Genomic DNA, 14,848 nt, shown 5'->3' with positions numbered 1-14,848 from the left:
TCACATGAATATATCTGTCAACATTTCAAAACAATTTCAAAAACGTATTTTTATACATTTTATTAAATAATCAAATTCCCATTGGGCCAAATGCGCATTTGAGCCTAAACACTGACATGGCTGTTTTCAGACATGGTTCCTCAAGGTCATCTCCACCGGAAGATGGGACACAGCCGGAACATGCAGTCAGGTCGGAGAATACTCACGACAGCGACTACTGGACACACAAGTACTGGGAAATACACGACAGAGATATTAACTACTCATCGCCGTGTTCAAACACAGGTTCCTCTCACACCGAAGTCGTGAAGCTACGGATAAAGCACCATGAAACCATGAAACCATTATCAGTGGAAGGACAAGCGAACGTTCGTGGACCCTCAAGTGTAATCGAGAGACCCCTTTCAGAACCACCAGCTGACACAAACTCGTCGTTATCGCTGTTGAGTGCAATAGCACAACATGTCAAAGATGATAGTTTAAGGTCAAAGTCACTCCATGATGACTGTGACCTGACTATATCGATAGAGGTTCAAGAATTGATAAAGAAAACGGATTCGATCATATTCATTGAGCAAAACTGTGACTTGTCAAACGTGACTGCCACTTATCTTTGCCCAAAAGCTGACACATGTAAGGAATAGCATGATGAAAGTCAGTAAGGGAATATCGATTTTAGTCACAGTCAGCAATATATACTGACCGCGATGGTCTTCAAACAAACGAATAGTGGACAAACCAGTGACTAAAACCATGAGCAATACAGCCATAGCTAATTAGCTTAATCAAATTTACAAAAGCTTTTTTGACTTGCCTCTGCATGCGTTTATGACGCCACGTTACCTATCTCTGTGTTGGGGGGCAAGTAACGCTCACCGTGAAGGAATCACCTGGCATTCACTATTTGATAAATTGGTTCATAAAGCTCATGATATAGTCGGGATCGTTCAGTCTGCTCTGATTTTGACAGACATTTCTTATGAATGGGGAAATGTTTTATTGGCATACTCATTACTCAAGACTCATTGTACATACATGAATACTACATGCATCAGAGCACATATCTGTACTCTGTTAATATTTTTCTTGCTATCTGTAATAATTGTGTATGCCAGCATTTAACACTTTGCTTCAAGCTAAATAAATGACACAGACCCTAGTTGTGTTTATTGTTCCTTGTATACTTTGATACCTATCATTGATACAACGTTTCATATTTAAACGCATTTTGAGCAACAAATAAAAGTTTGATAAGTAGTTTCCATAGTTTTCTGATGAAATTTGTCGGTTGAAACCTGCTCATTATCCTATGGCATTGTTCAATCGGCTCGATTAATACACCTCTGTAACTGTTCAGATGTTGATAAAAAATGCTTTATATGTATTCAGAAGAAAACCATGCAAACGTCCACGTCAGTCAAACAGTCATCAGTGTGATCTGCCCTGAGAGGAATGTGGTGAGCTAACTTTCACAAGTCCAATGTCGACTAAGTTTCTTATTTTGAATAGCTTATGATTTACGCTTGAAATTACTGCAAAATATGTAAATCGCCCAGCGACGGGTTTATAGCCCAAAGTCTTCTAAGGTTGGATTACTTGGATAGTTGTCTGGAAGTGTATTGAATGTATGAACATTTTCTGCTTGTGAACTATGAGAAGTTAAGCGGGCCTGTAGAAAGAGTTGTACTGTATACATGGCACTATCGACAATGCAGTGTAACCAAAATGTCTGTGAACAGTGAAGTCTAAAACTCATATGAGTTTTGTGTAATATATATCTGGTGTACCAAAGAGTTTTACAGTTTCCCAGTGCAGCGGGGTTGTCTCCCTTCGTATACAGCTGCTGGAAGTACCATGTAGTGTCACATAGCTATTATTGATCAACGCCCCTTGTGTTTCAGCGAGAGAGGTATACCCATACGAAACTTGATATAAATGCTATAACAGGAAATATTTGCATGAATTTGAAAGGGTTGACATGTCAGTTACAAATTCAGAGCCCAGTTTCCACTACAACAACCACTGCTACCACCACCACACCACCAACACCCAACAAGAACTACTACTACTGCTACTGCTAGTACTACTACTACTACCACTACCACTACTACTACTACCACTACCACTACCACTACCACTACTACTACTACTACCACTACCACTACCACTACTACTACTACCACTACCACTACCACTACCACTACTACTACTACTACTACTACTACTACCACTACTACTACTACCACTACTACTACCACTACTACTACTACCACTACTACCACTACTTCTACTACTACTACTACCACTACCACTACTACTACTACCACTACTACCACTACTCTTACTACCACTACCACTACTACTACTACCACTACTACTACTACCACTACTACCACTACCACTACTACTACTACCACCACTACCACTACCACTACCACTACTACCACTACCACTACCACTGCCACTACTACTACTACTACTACTACTACCACTACCACTACCACTACTACTACTACTACCACTACCACTACTACTACTACTACTACTACTACCACTACCACTTCTACTACTACTACTACTACTACCACTGCCACTGCCACTGCCACTACCACTACTACTACTACTACTACTACTACTACTACTACTACTACTAAGCCCATGTCTTGTGAACCAAACTATTGCTGAAATATTGCCAAAAGCAGCATTAAACTGCATTAATGTCAATGTTCAGCTGTACTCTTCATAGTCACACATATTTTTATTTAACAAATCAAAAGCCATTTATTCATTATTCAATGTGGTTAACTTTGCTGTTGAAGTGTGATGTCATATTTACACCCTCATGCGATCATCTGTTGATACACCTGGTGATACTAATCACCACAGGAAATATCGCTTGTGTGAGATTAAACGATATCTCCTAGGATATATCGTTTTGACAGTAGATTTTGTACAATGCCCTGACAATGCTTTGACGTCGTGTACTTGATGACGTCACAATGCTATGACATCGCTGCACTGCAAGTCTAATGGCAGTACCATGTTCAGAGATGTACATTTTTCATTGAAAATTAGCGAAGAGTGATTTTGGATGATAAATAGAATCTCACCCTTGTGTCTTCTGATATCAAATATATCAACACTCGTTGATAAGAGTAAAAATATACTCGGCAAGCTGCGGATATTTGTAACTTTATCAACTCGTGTTGATATAATTGATATCAGAAGACACTTGGGTGAGATTCTCTATATATCACAGTTAAATAAAACCCCAACCATACTTTCACTACATGTATCACACATTATACATTGCTAAAACGAACATTGTTATTGTTTTTCATTATGAAAGAAAGAAAAATATATCAGCTTCATTATACAGATTATTGCAGAGATCCTATTGGTTTCAAATGAGGTGTAAATAATTAACTTCCTTGTTGAAAGGAAGCAAGCTTTACACCCCGACCTACACCGGCTGGCTTGGATACACGGACAATGTCCAGCCGTAGGTTGCAATTTATACATACAGGTTGATTCATCATTAGTGTCATAAGTGACTTGCTCAATGAATGCCAATCGTCAAGGACACTTCATGGTAAGTTAATGCCTTCAATGGTCTTTTCACTTCATGCTTCAAATGCAGCTCTCTTGATGGTACTGTGATTAGGTATAATGCGTTCTAAGGGCTTTTGGCATTAGGTTGAACACTTCCAGGAATGCCTGGAACACGTTTTATAAAGCGGCCAAAGCACAAAGACGAACGTACTTCAACATTCACATATGATCGGGGTATCGCCAAAGGCACTTTGTGAAACGGGATTTTGATCTTCATCAGGTGGTGAAATTTGGGATTAGAAGTAACTGCAAATATCTTGGAAAATGACCATTCTGTAAACGTGATACATGCTACATTGATGATGGAACGATTCGTGTTAGCCCAAACATTCTGGAATAAGTAGATACTCGTAGATCCACAATTACTTAATATAATGAAACAAAGCACATATTTTTCACACCTGGTGTCATAATCTCATAGAATACCAATCATTAATTAAACAATATTTCATCTTTCACGCCGACTGGAATTTCGCCATGAGTATTTTGAGTATTTTGCCAGCTGATCAAGACTGGCGTTAACGTTTTAGAAGAAGGCAACCGATAAAACAATTAGATTATATCCTTATGTAAAATTACTGTTGACGTGAAGCTCACCTTCTAATTATCTGTAAAACATTCATATTTGATTTTATAGAAGCAACATTTATCATGTACAATTCGGAAAGCGCTAATATATACCAAATATTAAACCGTGAAACAATACAGAACACAGCTTTTTCCACGAAAACATTCATCAATACTATCAATAGGTGCCATTGTTTTACTGACAACATATCCCGGTCTGTTGACATTTGCATACACTATGTATTCACTGTTTGTTGTTCCTTACAATAATTGGGGGCAGTGGGATTGCCTAATGGTTAAAGCGTTGGCTCGTCACGCCGAAGACACGGGTTCGAATCCCCACATGGGTACAATGTGTGAAGCCCTTTTCAGGTGTCCCCCGCCGTGATGTTGCTGGAATATTGCTAAAAGCGGCGTAAAACCAAACTCAGTCAGTCAGTCTCTACAATAATTCATAATTCAATTTCACATATTTGTACATACATACATACATACATACATACATACATACATACATACATACATACATACATACATACATACATACATACATACATACATACATACATACATACATACATACATACATACATACATTCATACATACATACATACATACATACATACATACATACATACATACATACATACATAGTCATATAGTCAAGCTACTTTGTCCAAGTTTACTACACGTTGCTGTACCCGCAACTAGGTGTTTGCACGTATTCATGTCGCCATCATCTGGTCATATACCAACGGATTCGTGGGTTCTTGTAAGTGTACAGGGTTGTGTACTGTACACTAGGGGTTGTGACAACACTGAGAGAGTCTGCACACAAAGTTGGCTCCAAGGTTTTTACACCCACTCACAGGTGGGCTCGATCCCTTCACCTCAAGCTGGTTGGAGCACTAACCTGGCGCTTTAGCCAGCTCGCCCACCACGCCCCGCGTCACTCGACATACACGTATATATAGAAGTCCGATTGCTGCAGTTATTTCAGAATACGGTGTATATATCTAACACCTCTGGTCACTTAACACACAGTGTTTATTCCACAAGAGTGATATCAAACACACCAAAACACACAACCGTGATATCCACTTTATCATATAAATTCATTCTTAATTCTATCGCCCACAAAGGGCGTTTGGGTAGCTTAGTGGGTACAAACCTGGTTCGTCACCTTCCGAAGGTGCGGGTTCGATTCCCCATACAGACATAATAGGAAATCCGTTTCTGATGAGCCTACTTGATATTGTTGGGAGTGGTATTAAAACATACTCGTGTCCTCACTCATTATCGACAACTCACTCACTAACACCTCTCATATACGGCACCTGAGCAATACAGCTCTGGACTTTGCACTGAAAGCAGGAAGTATTTTAGTTTCAAATGAAACTCGTTTCGATGTAGCCTATTATCCATGTGGTTATGATATATCTAGCCTCCATCTCGGACAGACAAGGGAGACACCGTGTTTGTATGAAAAACATTTAAGTACAAATTACCTGAATGAATGACCTCAATTGTTACTGTTTTTGAGTTCACAACCATCATGTGAAGTAACCTGTCTGATTTGTGATATTAATAGGACTATGCAAAGGTGTCAAAATACCCTTACGTAAATATTCATTTCACCTGATGAGGGAGTAAGAAATAATTTAGAATTGTCTTTTTAAACAAATACTTAGGTTTATATGCACAAACTTTTTGAATAACATACATCAAGGTTGTATAAAAATATATAAATAAGAACTTTTATTCTTACAAAAGGGTATCAAAATATGATCAGTATGACATCAGACACAATCTTATTGAAGACAATAAATTCAATTTTGCAAGAAAATGAAAGATTTAGTGTACATGTATTTTACATATCTTGAAGGGCATTAACAGTCATAATCTGATCTCTCTCTTCTGTCTATCACGTGAAGTGACATGTCTATTTAATTTGTAAGTGTTTGGCATTATTGGAATCTTGACGTTTCAATTAATACAGACCTCATTATTCATTTTATTGAAGGGAAAGATGCAGAAAAGCACGACATTCCGGGTAGTCCTGATGTCAACACTTGTAATCCTGCTGTCATGTACCCCAGCAGGTTGGTAAACAAATAGAGTTTCGCATACCACCAGAACATGATCGCTCAATCACTCGATAATTTTGTGAAATAGTTTATCATGAAGTTTTTATTTCTAGCAGTAAGTACATTCCATACAGATTAATTCAATAATACCGTGCCATTATGTTTTACGATGTGTTTCCTTTAGTGCTAAGATCATTCTCTTTTGTAAATATGTTTTCAATGTAACTGCAGTTGCATCATCAACAACGCCGTGTAACGGGTGTAACGGTAACAACGTTACCTGTGACAATGGCGTGTGTCTACTACGCTGCGTCCGTTTAACGTCATCTGGAGAGTGTCTCCAGTGTCTGGACTCTAGGTTCTATGGTAAACAGTGTGAACATGACTGTCCAGACACCTGTCTCAACTCTCGCTGTCAGATGAACAACACCCGTACCGTGTGTTCAGATGGATGTGTGGATGGTAAGAAAGGAGAAAATTGTGCATCTCTGTGTCCTTCATCTTGCACAAGATGTGAACAAACAGGAGATGCTTGTATTGGATCATGTCAAAACGACCAGTATTACGGTTCACAATGTGAAACCCCATGTCCTGATAACTGTTTGGATGGTTGTAAGAAAGACACGGGCAAATGCAGAAGTTGCGTTGAGGGTTACAGTGGGGAGTACTGTGACAGATGTGTGGAAGGCAACAGGGGAATGTACTGTAATGTTGCCTGTTCTCCATACTGCCAAGATGAATGCGATAAAGACAAGGGTGACTGTGGCAGCTGCGTGGCAGGTTACACGGGGACGTACTGTAATGAAACATGCCCCTCCAACTGTACTCAGTGTGAACAGCATAGTGGGCAATGTATAGGATCATGTCCAGACAGCCAGTACTACGGTCCTTTCTGCTCAATACCATGTCCTGCAAGTTGTGCTGGATGCGACAAGACCACGGGGAGATGTATTCTCTGTGCCGATGGATACACGAGGTGTACGGACGGTCTCTGTCAAAGAGGTGCCTGTGACTCAGGTGAGTCGTGCACACGAGCTTCTACCAAATATCAGACATGTTCATAAGACATATAATATGAAGGTATCTGTAAAAGTATTAGCTTAATATGTAGCAAGATAAATTAATGCATGTAAAAATACAACGGCCTGAACCTATTTGAAATATTACTGCCACTGTCCACTATATAGTATCTTTGTTAATATAAATGAGTGTGTTAATATAGATGAGTGTGATATGATGTACAATATACTATTTACACGGTTTTCCTGTTTCAAAGGTTAGGCATACAATGAGAACAATATTGAACCTTTCCTTTAAAAAGTAAAAACTACATCGGACGCTTTTAGCAATATTAGAGGAAGAGCACAGCGTAATTTGCAAAGGCGTTGTGTCGGTTTGGGGAATTCGAAACTGGACTTTCTGCATGACGAATGAAAACTTCAACCTCTAGGCTCTTCGCTCCAACCATCATTTACGACGCATGTTTTTCACTGCAGGTAACACTATATTGACCCTGAAAGTGACAGCTGGAGTACTGGCAGTGCTTGTGACGCTTGGAACAACCTTAGCTGTGGTCATTCTAACCATACGCAAGAGCAAATGTCAGAATAGGTGAGAATGTTCATGTACCAGCAGAATCATATAGGAAACAATAGTGCAGAGAACTTCCCTAGTCACAGATTCTTGTTTTCTCATATGCAGACACAAATAAAATGTAAATCTGAAATTTGAGAATTGAAAATGCTATGTAGTATGCTTGAAATAACAACATTTTATATAGATACAGCTATATGTTCAATATATATACATGTGTATATTCAATTTAACATGAACTAAACAGTCCTTTTCTTCACAGAAGGGAACCATCTCCCAGTCCTCAGGATCTTGGACAGAGTGATGGCAGTGTGTACTGGGCACACAAGTACTGGGACATCCACGACAAGGATTTGGGATCTGAATCTGACTGTAACAACTTACCTGTGCCTCAGATACCCAATAGATGCCCTGTCCAAAACAAGGATATCCCCTTGGACAATGTTAAAGTCAGAACATCAGTTCCAAGGTTTGATGGTGCAATGTCATCGGCAGATCACGTGGCTTTGGTCCATCAATGTGGACATGATTCGACTTATGAACCGCTTGTTGCAAGAACGCCACAGGTGGACGTAGTGGACAGTGAGGTAGATCATGCAGCAGAGAGGGACATAATAGGTTTGACAGTCAGTAACTCCGATCTACAGACTTATCAGGAAGGGGATGGAGTCATCGACAATCCAGTTCAACAGCGTATTGAGAATCTCATTAGAAAGACGGATTCTATAATAGCTATAGAACAACATCTTGATTTAGCAAGTGTCAATGTGAAATATCTTACACCTGACAAAGTCAACGCTGCTTCAAATACATTGTAATTGGTGAAAAAATGTCCATGAAACCATTTTAGTTGTTAAAAAAAGTGCTTGTTCTGTGTATATCCATATTCCACAATAAAGCTTTCTTTGTGATATGCTGGTATGTATTTTCATATGTGAGGTGTACTGAATATGGGATCTTCAAATAACAACATAGATTAATTTCTCCATTCCTTGATCTTAAATTGTGGGTATGCAATATATATTTCGAAACACTTCCAAAAATAGCCCTTTGTCGCGCGTATATGTTCGAGACAAACCTAATTTCATTCTCATATTTATAGGCGCAATAAGGTTCCTTTTGAGCTGTTACGAAGCAATGTCACAGTTGTTTTCACATGTAGTTTTTTTAACATGCACACATGACAACTTACACGTACCTTCACATCTACGAGGAAAATGAAAACCCGTGAAACATACATATACATGAATTTCAGTCTTTACCAAACTTAGTCTATCATATGACGTCATGGTGAAGAGTTTGGGCGATTAACTTCAAATCTAGAGGTTCGAAAGTAGCATGTAAACAAAGCAGCGCAGTATTAATATTCCAACATTTGTTGTTTTTATAATATAAATGTATTTTTATCTACTTGAGTGAATGAGTACGTGAGTAGGGTTTAACATTTTCCCAGCCATATCATGGCTTGTAAACCCAGTGTGGGTTTAAGATCTAAAGTGACGAACAAGATTCGAACTCATGATCAAAGGTTTCCGGAGTGGGCAAGGGAAGCAACTCTGGACAGTGAATTGTGATCCTGTAGACAACTTAGTCATCCAATTTCCTGATCTAGCTTGAAAGATTAATTACAATTACAATTACAATTACAATTAATTATTGCCAGGATGACATTTACATTCGTAGAACATGAGATATACTATATCAAATAGACTTCACATGTGTTACTTTATGTCTCGAACATACACATATAGAACAAAGTTTGTGGATCAGTGTGGTGTATGGATGTAATGAGCGTACACTGAACAGGATTAGGCATGAAGTTGCCCTTGGTGCCTCATCCATAGACAACAGTAGCACGATGGGTGACATTTTGATTTCACAGGGACTAGCCATCTGTACTGTCACTTGTTCAGTACCGTTTAATGTTCCCCATAATAATTTTAGGTACATGAATTTGTGTTCACGTGACTCCGCAAACGTGCTGCGCTGCATGCACCCCGCGTGGTTCTCCATAGTTGAAATGGTCAGATGCGTCAGATTGGATCTGGCATTATAATATTCGTCATATTTACCTTGTACTACCTTGTACTACTCATTTCAATATAATTAAGTTCTCCAAGTATGAAGTTTCTGTTTTGGTTCAGTATATAACATCATTAGTCACGATGTAAATTATAGTTCAAATTTCCTTGCAATGAAGGTCAAATACTCGTGGATGACGGGGAATATAACGCAGCTCCGATGAGTCATATGTGTGCTTGCTATGCAGGTAGTCAACATACATCTCGGGGCTCCAGGGATTCCTCAAGATTAAGTACGTGTCTATTTAAACGAAGACACGCCTTTCATAACAATCAGTGATATTGGCTGCAGTTACCGTTTCCTCATAATGTTTGTTTTGTTGGTTTGAAGGAGGACATGTAACATGCAACTAGTTTGTTAAGAAGACGACTGCCCACTTGTGGAGGTAACTAGTTGAAAACTGTCGGACACATCGGATTCATAAAGGTAATTTTAAGTTATGCTCATAATAATAATCATCATCATGAGGGCTTGTATATTCAATGTATTGCATTCAAGTTACAAATACAATTGTAAAAGCAACACGTCTGATTGCTGTTGATATTCGCATCCTCGTATGTGATCAGGACAGTTGTTTTTGAATAGAGGTAACAAATACTATAATACTATAGGTTTGTTTGGAAACCAACGAGCTTTGGTATAGTAAACGTAATCCACGCAAACCAGTATTGGAACAAATGATCATTGTGTCATTATTGCTTGATATATCACGACCATAGATGGTTCTGTTACTTCATGATGTGTATTACTGTATTTCCATGTAGGAATATGGTGCCTTTCTTTCTGGTATTGCGACCCCCGGTGTTCTGTGTGATGGCGGCTATATGCATGGTACCCATTGTAACAGGTTTGTTCTCAACTCAAATATGTTATGATGAACGAAGAAAAATATCATGAATACTACAAGTAAACAATGATTACTACTGAACAGAAAGGAACATATACATATAATTTTAAAATGGTAAAATACGAGATTACTTAATCAGATTATGGTACTATCTTTGGCAATTTGTAGTCATTGTTATTATACTGAGCTCAAACATGTTTCAACAATACCAGCAGAACCTATTCATTCATAATGCAAAGCGTCAGTATTTATCACTGTTGTCCAAGGTCCTTCACCGTGCTCCGCCTGTAACAGCAACAACGTGACCTGTGCCGACGGTGTCTGTGTGCCTCGCTGTGTCAACGTGACGTCATCTGGAGAGTGTCTTATGTGTCGTGACATCCGATTTCATGGTGTTCAGTGTGAACATGTCTGTCCAGACACATGTCGCAACTCTCGCTGTCAGATGAACAATTCACGTGTCGTTTGTACAGAGGGGTGTGTGACTGGGAAGAGGGGAGACAACTGTGGTGTAGACTGCCCGCCATCTTGTACACACTGCTTTGGGGATGAATGCATAGGTCCATGTTTGAACCCTGGGTATTTTGGTCCCAAATGTGAAACAACATGTCCCGAGGACTGCAAGAATGGTTGCAATAAAAGCACAGGGCGATGCAACACCTGTTCTGAGGGTTACATGGGAAACAGCTGCACCGAAGTATGCCCCTCTGGGTGTAGAGATGGGTGTGACCAGAACACAGGCGTGTGTCACAGCTGCAAACCCTGGTACAGTGGGGAGCACTGTGACACATGCCAGACAGGGTACCGTGGGAAGTACTGTAACATTAACTGCCCTGCCTTATGTACAGCATGCGAACGCCATGGGAATAAGTGTATAGGACGATGTCTAAATATCTGGAATTACGGTCAATATTGTAATCACTCGTGTCCATCTAACTGCAGAGAGGTTTGTGGTAAATTAACAGGGGTGTGTGATAGTTGTGTGCCCGGATATAGAGGCACATTTTGTAATATTTCCTGTCCAGTAAACTGCACAGAGTGTAAGCGTTTAGCTGATGATTGCGTGGAGCCATGTACAGATCGCAGGTCCTATGGGGAAGCCTGCCACCGTGACTGTCCAGTCAACTGCATTGGTGGCTGTTACAGACTGACAGGCGACTGCATCAACTGTAAACCTGGTTACAGAGGAAGATACTGCAAGCTTCGTTGTGAGGATGGAGCGTGTAATCAAGGCAAACATACCTTGTTTATACTAGTTTTGTTTTCCTCAGAAATGTTTTCTGAGTACATAATTTAGTTTCGGTCATATGATGAACGTATAACCGGCAATAAAATTACTTGTAAATGAGATAAGACATCTGAATTCCTGTATAAAAGCGGCTGGAACATTGTTATGCTTTCTAGTCATGAGTTAATTGGTAATTATGTAAGGGCACGTTCAATGTTTTGTCTGCTCAATCAAATTAATGCGATAGCAACTTTCTAAATAATATGAAAAGTTTTATGAACGCATCAAAGTTTTGTTCTATGTTTTCAATTTATTAGTAAATCTTTGCTAAACGTTTACTTTTGTGTTATCATGTATGCATGTCGTTATAGGTGACCCGAGGCTGACCACGAAAATCGTCAGCGGCGTGCTGGTTGTGGTGGTGCTGCTAGGTTTGGCTGCAGCTGTATCAGTGCTGATGAAGCGTTATCGATGCCGCAGTAGGTAAGTATAGCAGATATGTAGTCAGATTGGTAAACGTATATACCTCTTTGCAACGGCGTGTCAATTAACACAATTCAATTGTACCACATACTCTATACCTTAACATGGTGATTTCCGTGTCCTTCTTTGGATTATCTAGCCTTTCTCAGATTTCAATGCAGATGATAAGCTAGAATTGAATATACATTATGGTATATTGTCAAGTATTCAGTCGCGATTGGTATAGGTTTATCATTAGGCATGTGTCATCGAAGCTTTATATAAATTCTTTCAATGTGTTTATCAGCCATTTGTGATACAAGAGTAGGAAACTAGTAGTAAATACATTCTGTGTTTGTCTTTGCCAGTCAGGTTCCTGCCTCCTGCCGAACTGACACAACACGTCGATGCAACTGTGGCGATTACTGGACTCACAGATACTGGGAAATAAATGAACAGGATGTCAACTCCGATCAACGTGCAGAACAAGCATCTCGTCCTTCTGCGCGTAGTTCATGTTCAGTTGCTACAGCAGACACGGCTGCTGGGAGAACAGCAGAATCGGAACAGGAACAGCATGAATCCAATACAATAGAGGACCAAAACGTAAACCCTGATCCAGGGACTCCCAATACTGAAACATGTCATGGGTCTGACACTGGGGCGGGATTAGATATGTCTGCTTCGTTTTGTGAAGCACGTCCAACTGTGAAGTACCACGATGATAATGATGATGGCTTGTTCCCTTTTACTGAGTCTTCAGTACTGAATAATGGGGACGATTCAATTCTTGCCTCAGCTAAAAGTGAAACTGATATTGATTATTGTCAGATGTCACTCGACACAAAAAGGTTGATTGAAAAGACTGATTCAGTTCTCTTCATTGAGAAAAACTGCGACTTGTCAAAAGTCAGCGTCAAATACCTCACGCCAAAGTCCCAAACTTAAATCATCTGGCATGTAAATCATTGCCCTTTATCTTTTACAATGTACAGAAAAACGATTGGAATGTACACATATAGAGTAGAAAATAAAAATGTAATCACATCCTCGTTTTGTTCATTTTGATGTAATTTTCAACCCTTCTATTATCATGTATTCCATGGATGGAGAGATCTCTGACCTGAGCCAGCACTTCATGTGCTGTGGGTGAGTGAGTGAGTGTGTTTAGTTTTACACCGCACTCAGCACTATTCCAGCTATATGGCGGCGGTCTGTAAATAATCGAGTCTAGACGAGACAATCCAGTGAACAACAGCATCATGTGCTATGTAATATTAACCATTAGCATAATGTTATGTGCTCAGCCAATGTACAATACAGTGTGTTTGGATAGAATCTTGGCATCAGTGTCTAAAATATAGCACGTGTTATACCTAATATTGCACTTTTCAAGTAAAATAGAGATTCTAGTTCATGGTGAGCTTACAAAATAATCAAGAAACCTTTTCTCTCAGAACACTGAAGTTGAGGAGCAAGAACTATGACATTTGTAATGAACCGTACTGAGCCGCTGGATTCTAGGGGGTTTCTAGGGTTTCCCCCAGTCCCACACTTAACCATTCTGATGTTTGGTTTGTTTGTTGTTTAACGCCGCACTCAGCAGTATTCCAACTGTATGGCAGCGGTCTGTAAATAATCGAGCTGGGACCAGACAATCCAGTGATCAACAACCTGAGCATCGACCTACACAATAATTGTTGGTACATGTATACAATTACATGTGCCAACCGTGTCAGCGAGAGAGACCACCCCATCCTGTTAGTCGCTAAGTATGGGTTGCTGAATTCTAACCCTGATTTTCATTGAAGTGGTATCAGTTGGCATTAAAGTGGTGTCAGTTGGCATTAAATAGGTATAATACGTATAGGTAGGATGAGATTATAACGTTACTAGTAATGTTCACAGGCAGCTTGGCTTGTACAGACGTCAAGAAACACGGGAGGAAAATCGGGGGCACAGAAATCAATTAACCGTGGCGAAAATGTACGCTTTGAACATGATATCTACACAAAAAAGAGCATCAATTATTACAATAATTCATTATCTAATTTTATGTACCAATATTCACCGTAACACACCAGTAGCAGAGATGTAGTTTCATTCCTGTACAGATTTCACATACAGCTGACACAGGGGTACAATGGATAAGTTTTGGTTTAAAACAAAATACATCGACATTGAAAAACGATCATTGTCCTTTGGCTTTTGTTGAATAATTTAAAACAATAGCTTCAGGACATAATCATTTCTGTGTTTCTTTTTCAGTTACAGTTTCCTTGTAGTTAAATCATGCGACATGCGATTTTGTAATAAATGTATTTATATTGTTTACATAAAGAATTTCGGAAATAGATAAAAGCATCATA

The 14,848-nt window shown here is 39.4% G+C and overlaps 2 protein-coding genes across 5 annotated transcripts in view; both read left to right on the top strand.

The window, feature by feature from the left end:
* LOC124289762 overlaps window positions 1–14,848 on the top strand; it is a 123,958-nt gene that overhangs the window by 73,967 nt on the left and 35,143 nt on the right. The gene's annotated exons all lie outside the window — the stretch shown is intronic.
* Window positions 6,205–13,526, top strand: LOC124289766 (multiple epidermal growth factor-like domains protein 10). 4 transcript variants are annotated; one of them, XM_046726421.1, is made up of 6 exons: window positions 6,205–6,282; window positions 10,273–10,368; window positions 10,707–10,789; window positions 11,056–12,021; window positions 12,389–12,500; window positions 12,848–13,526. In XM_046726421.1, exons 3-6 carry the CDS (start codon window positions 10,711–10,713, stop codon window positions 13,425–13,427), a joined length of 1,737 nt encoding a protein of 578 aa, XP_046582377.1. In that variant the 5' UTR covers window positions 6,205–6,282; window positions 10,273–10,368; window positions 10,707–10,710; the 3' UTR covers window positions 13,428–13,526. The 4 variants fall into 4 exon arrangements, with proteins under 4 accessions (XP_046582377.1, XP_046582376.1, XP_046582378.1 ...); XM_046726420.1 differs by lacking the exon at window positions 6,205–6,282 and having other exon boundaries at window positions 10,099–10,368; XM_046726422.1 differs by lacking the exon at window positions 6,205–6,282 and having other exon boundaries at window positions 10,111–10,368; window positions 11,936–12,021.

The sequence above is a fragment of the Haliotis rubra genome, unplaced genomic scaffold (genome assembly GCF_003918875.1).
Source record: "Haliotis rubra isolate DU_JTF1 unplaced genomic scaffold, ASM391887v1 Scf449, whole genome shotgun sequence".
Classification (NCBI taxonomy): domain Eukaryota; kingdom Metazoa; phylum Mollusca; class Gastropoda; order Lepetellida; family Haliotidae; genus Haliotis; species Haliotis rubra.
The sequence above is the reverse complement of the archived record's forward strand: the minus strand, read 5'-3'. Positions and strand labels throughout refer to the sequence as shown.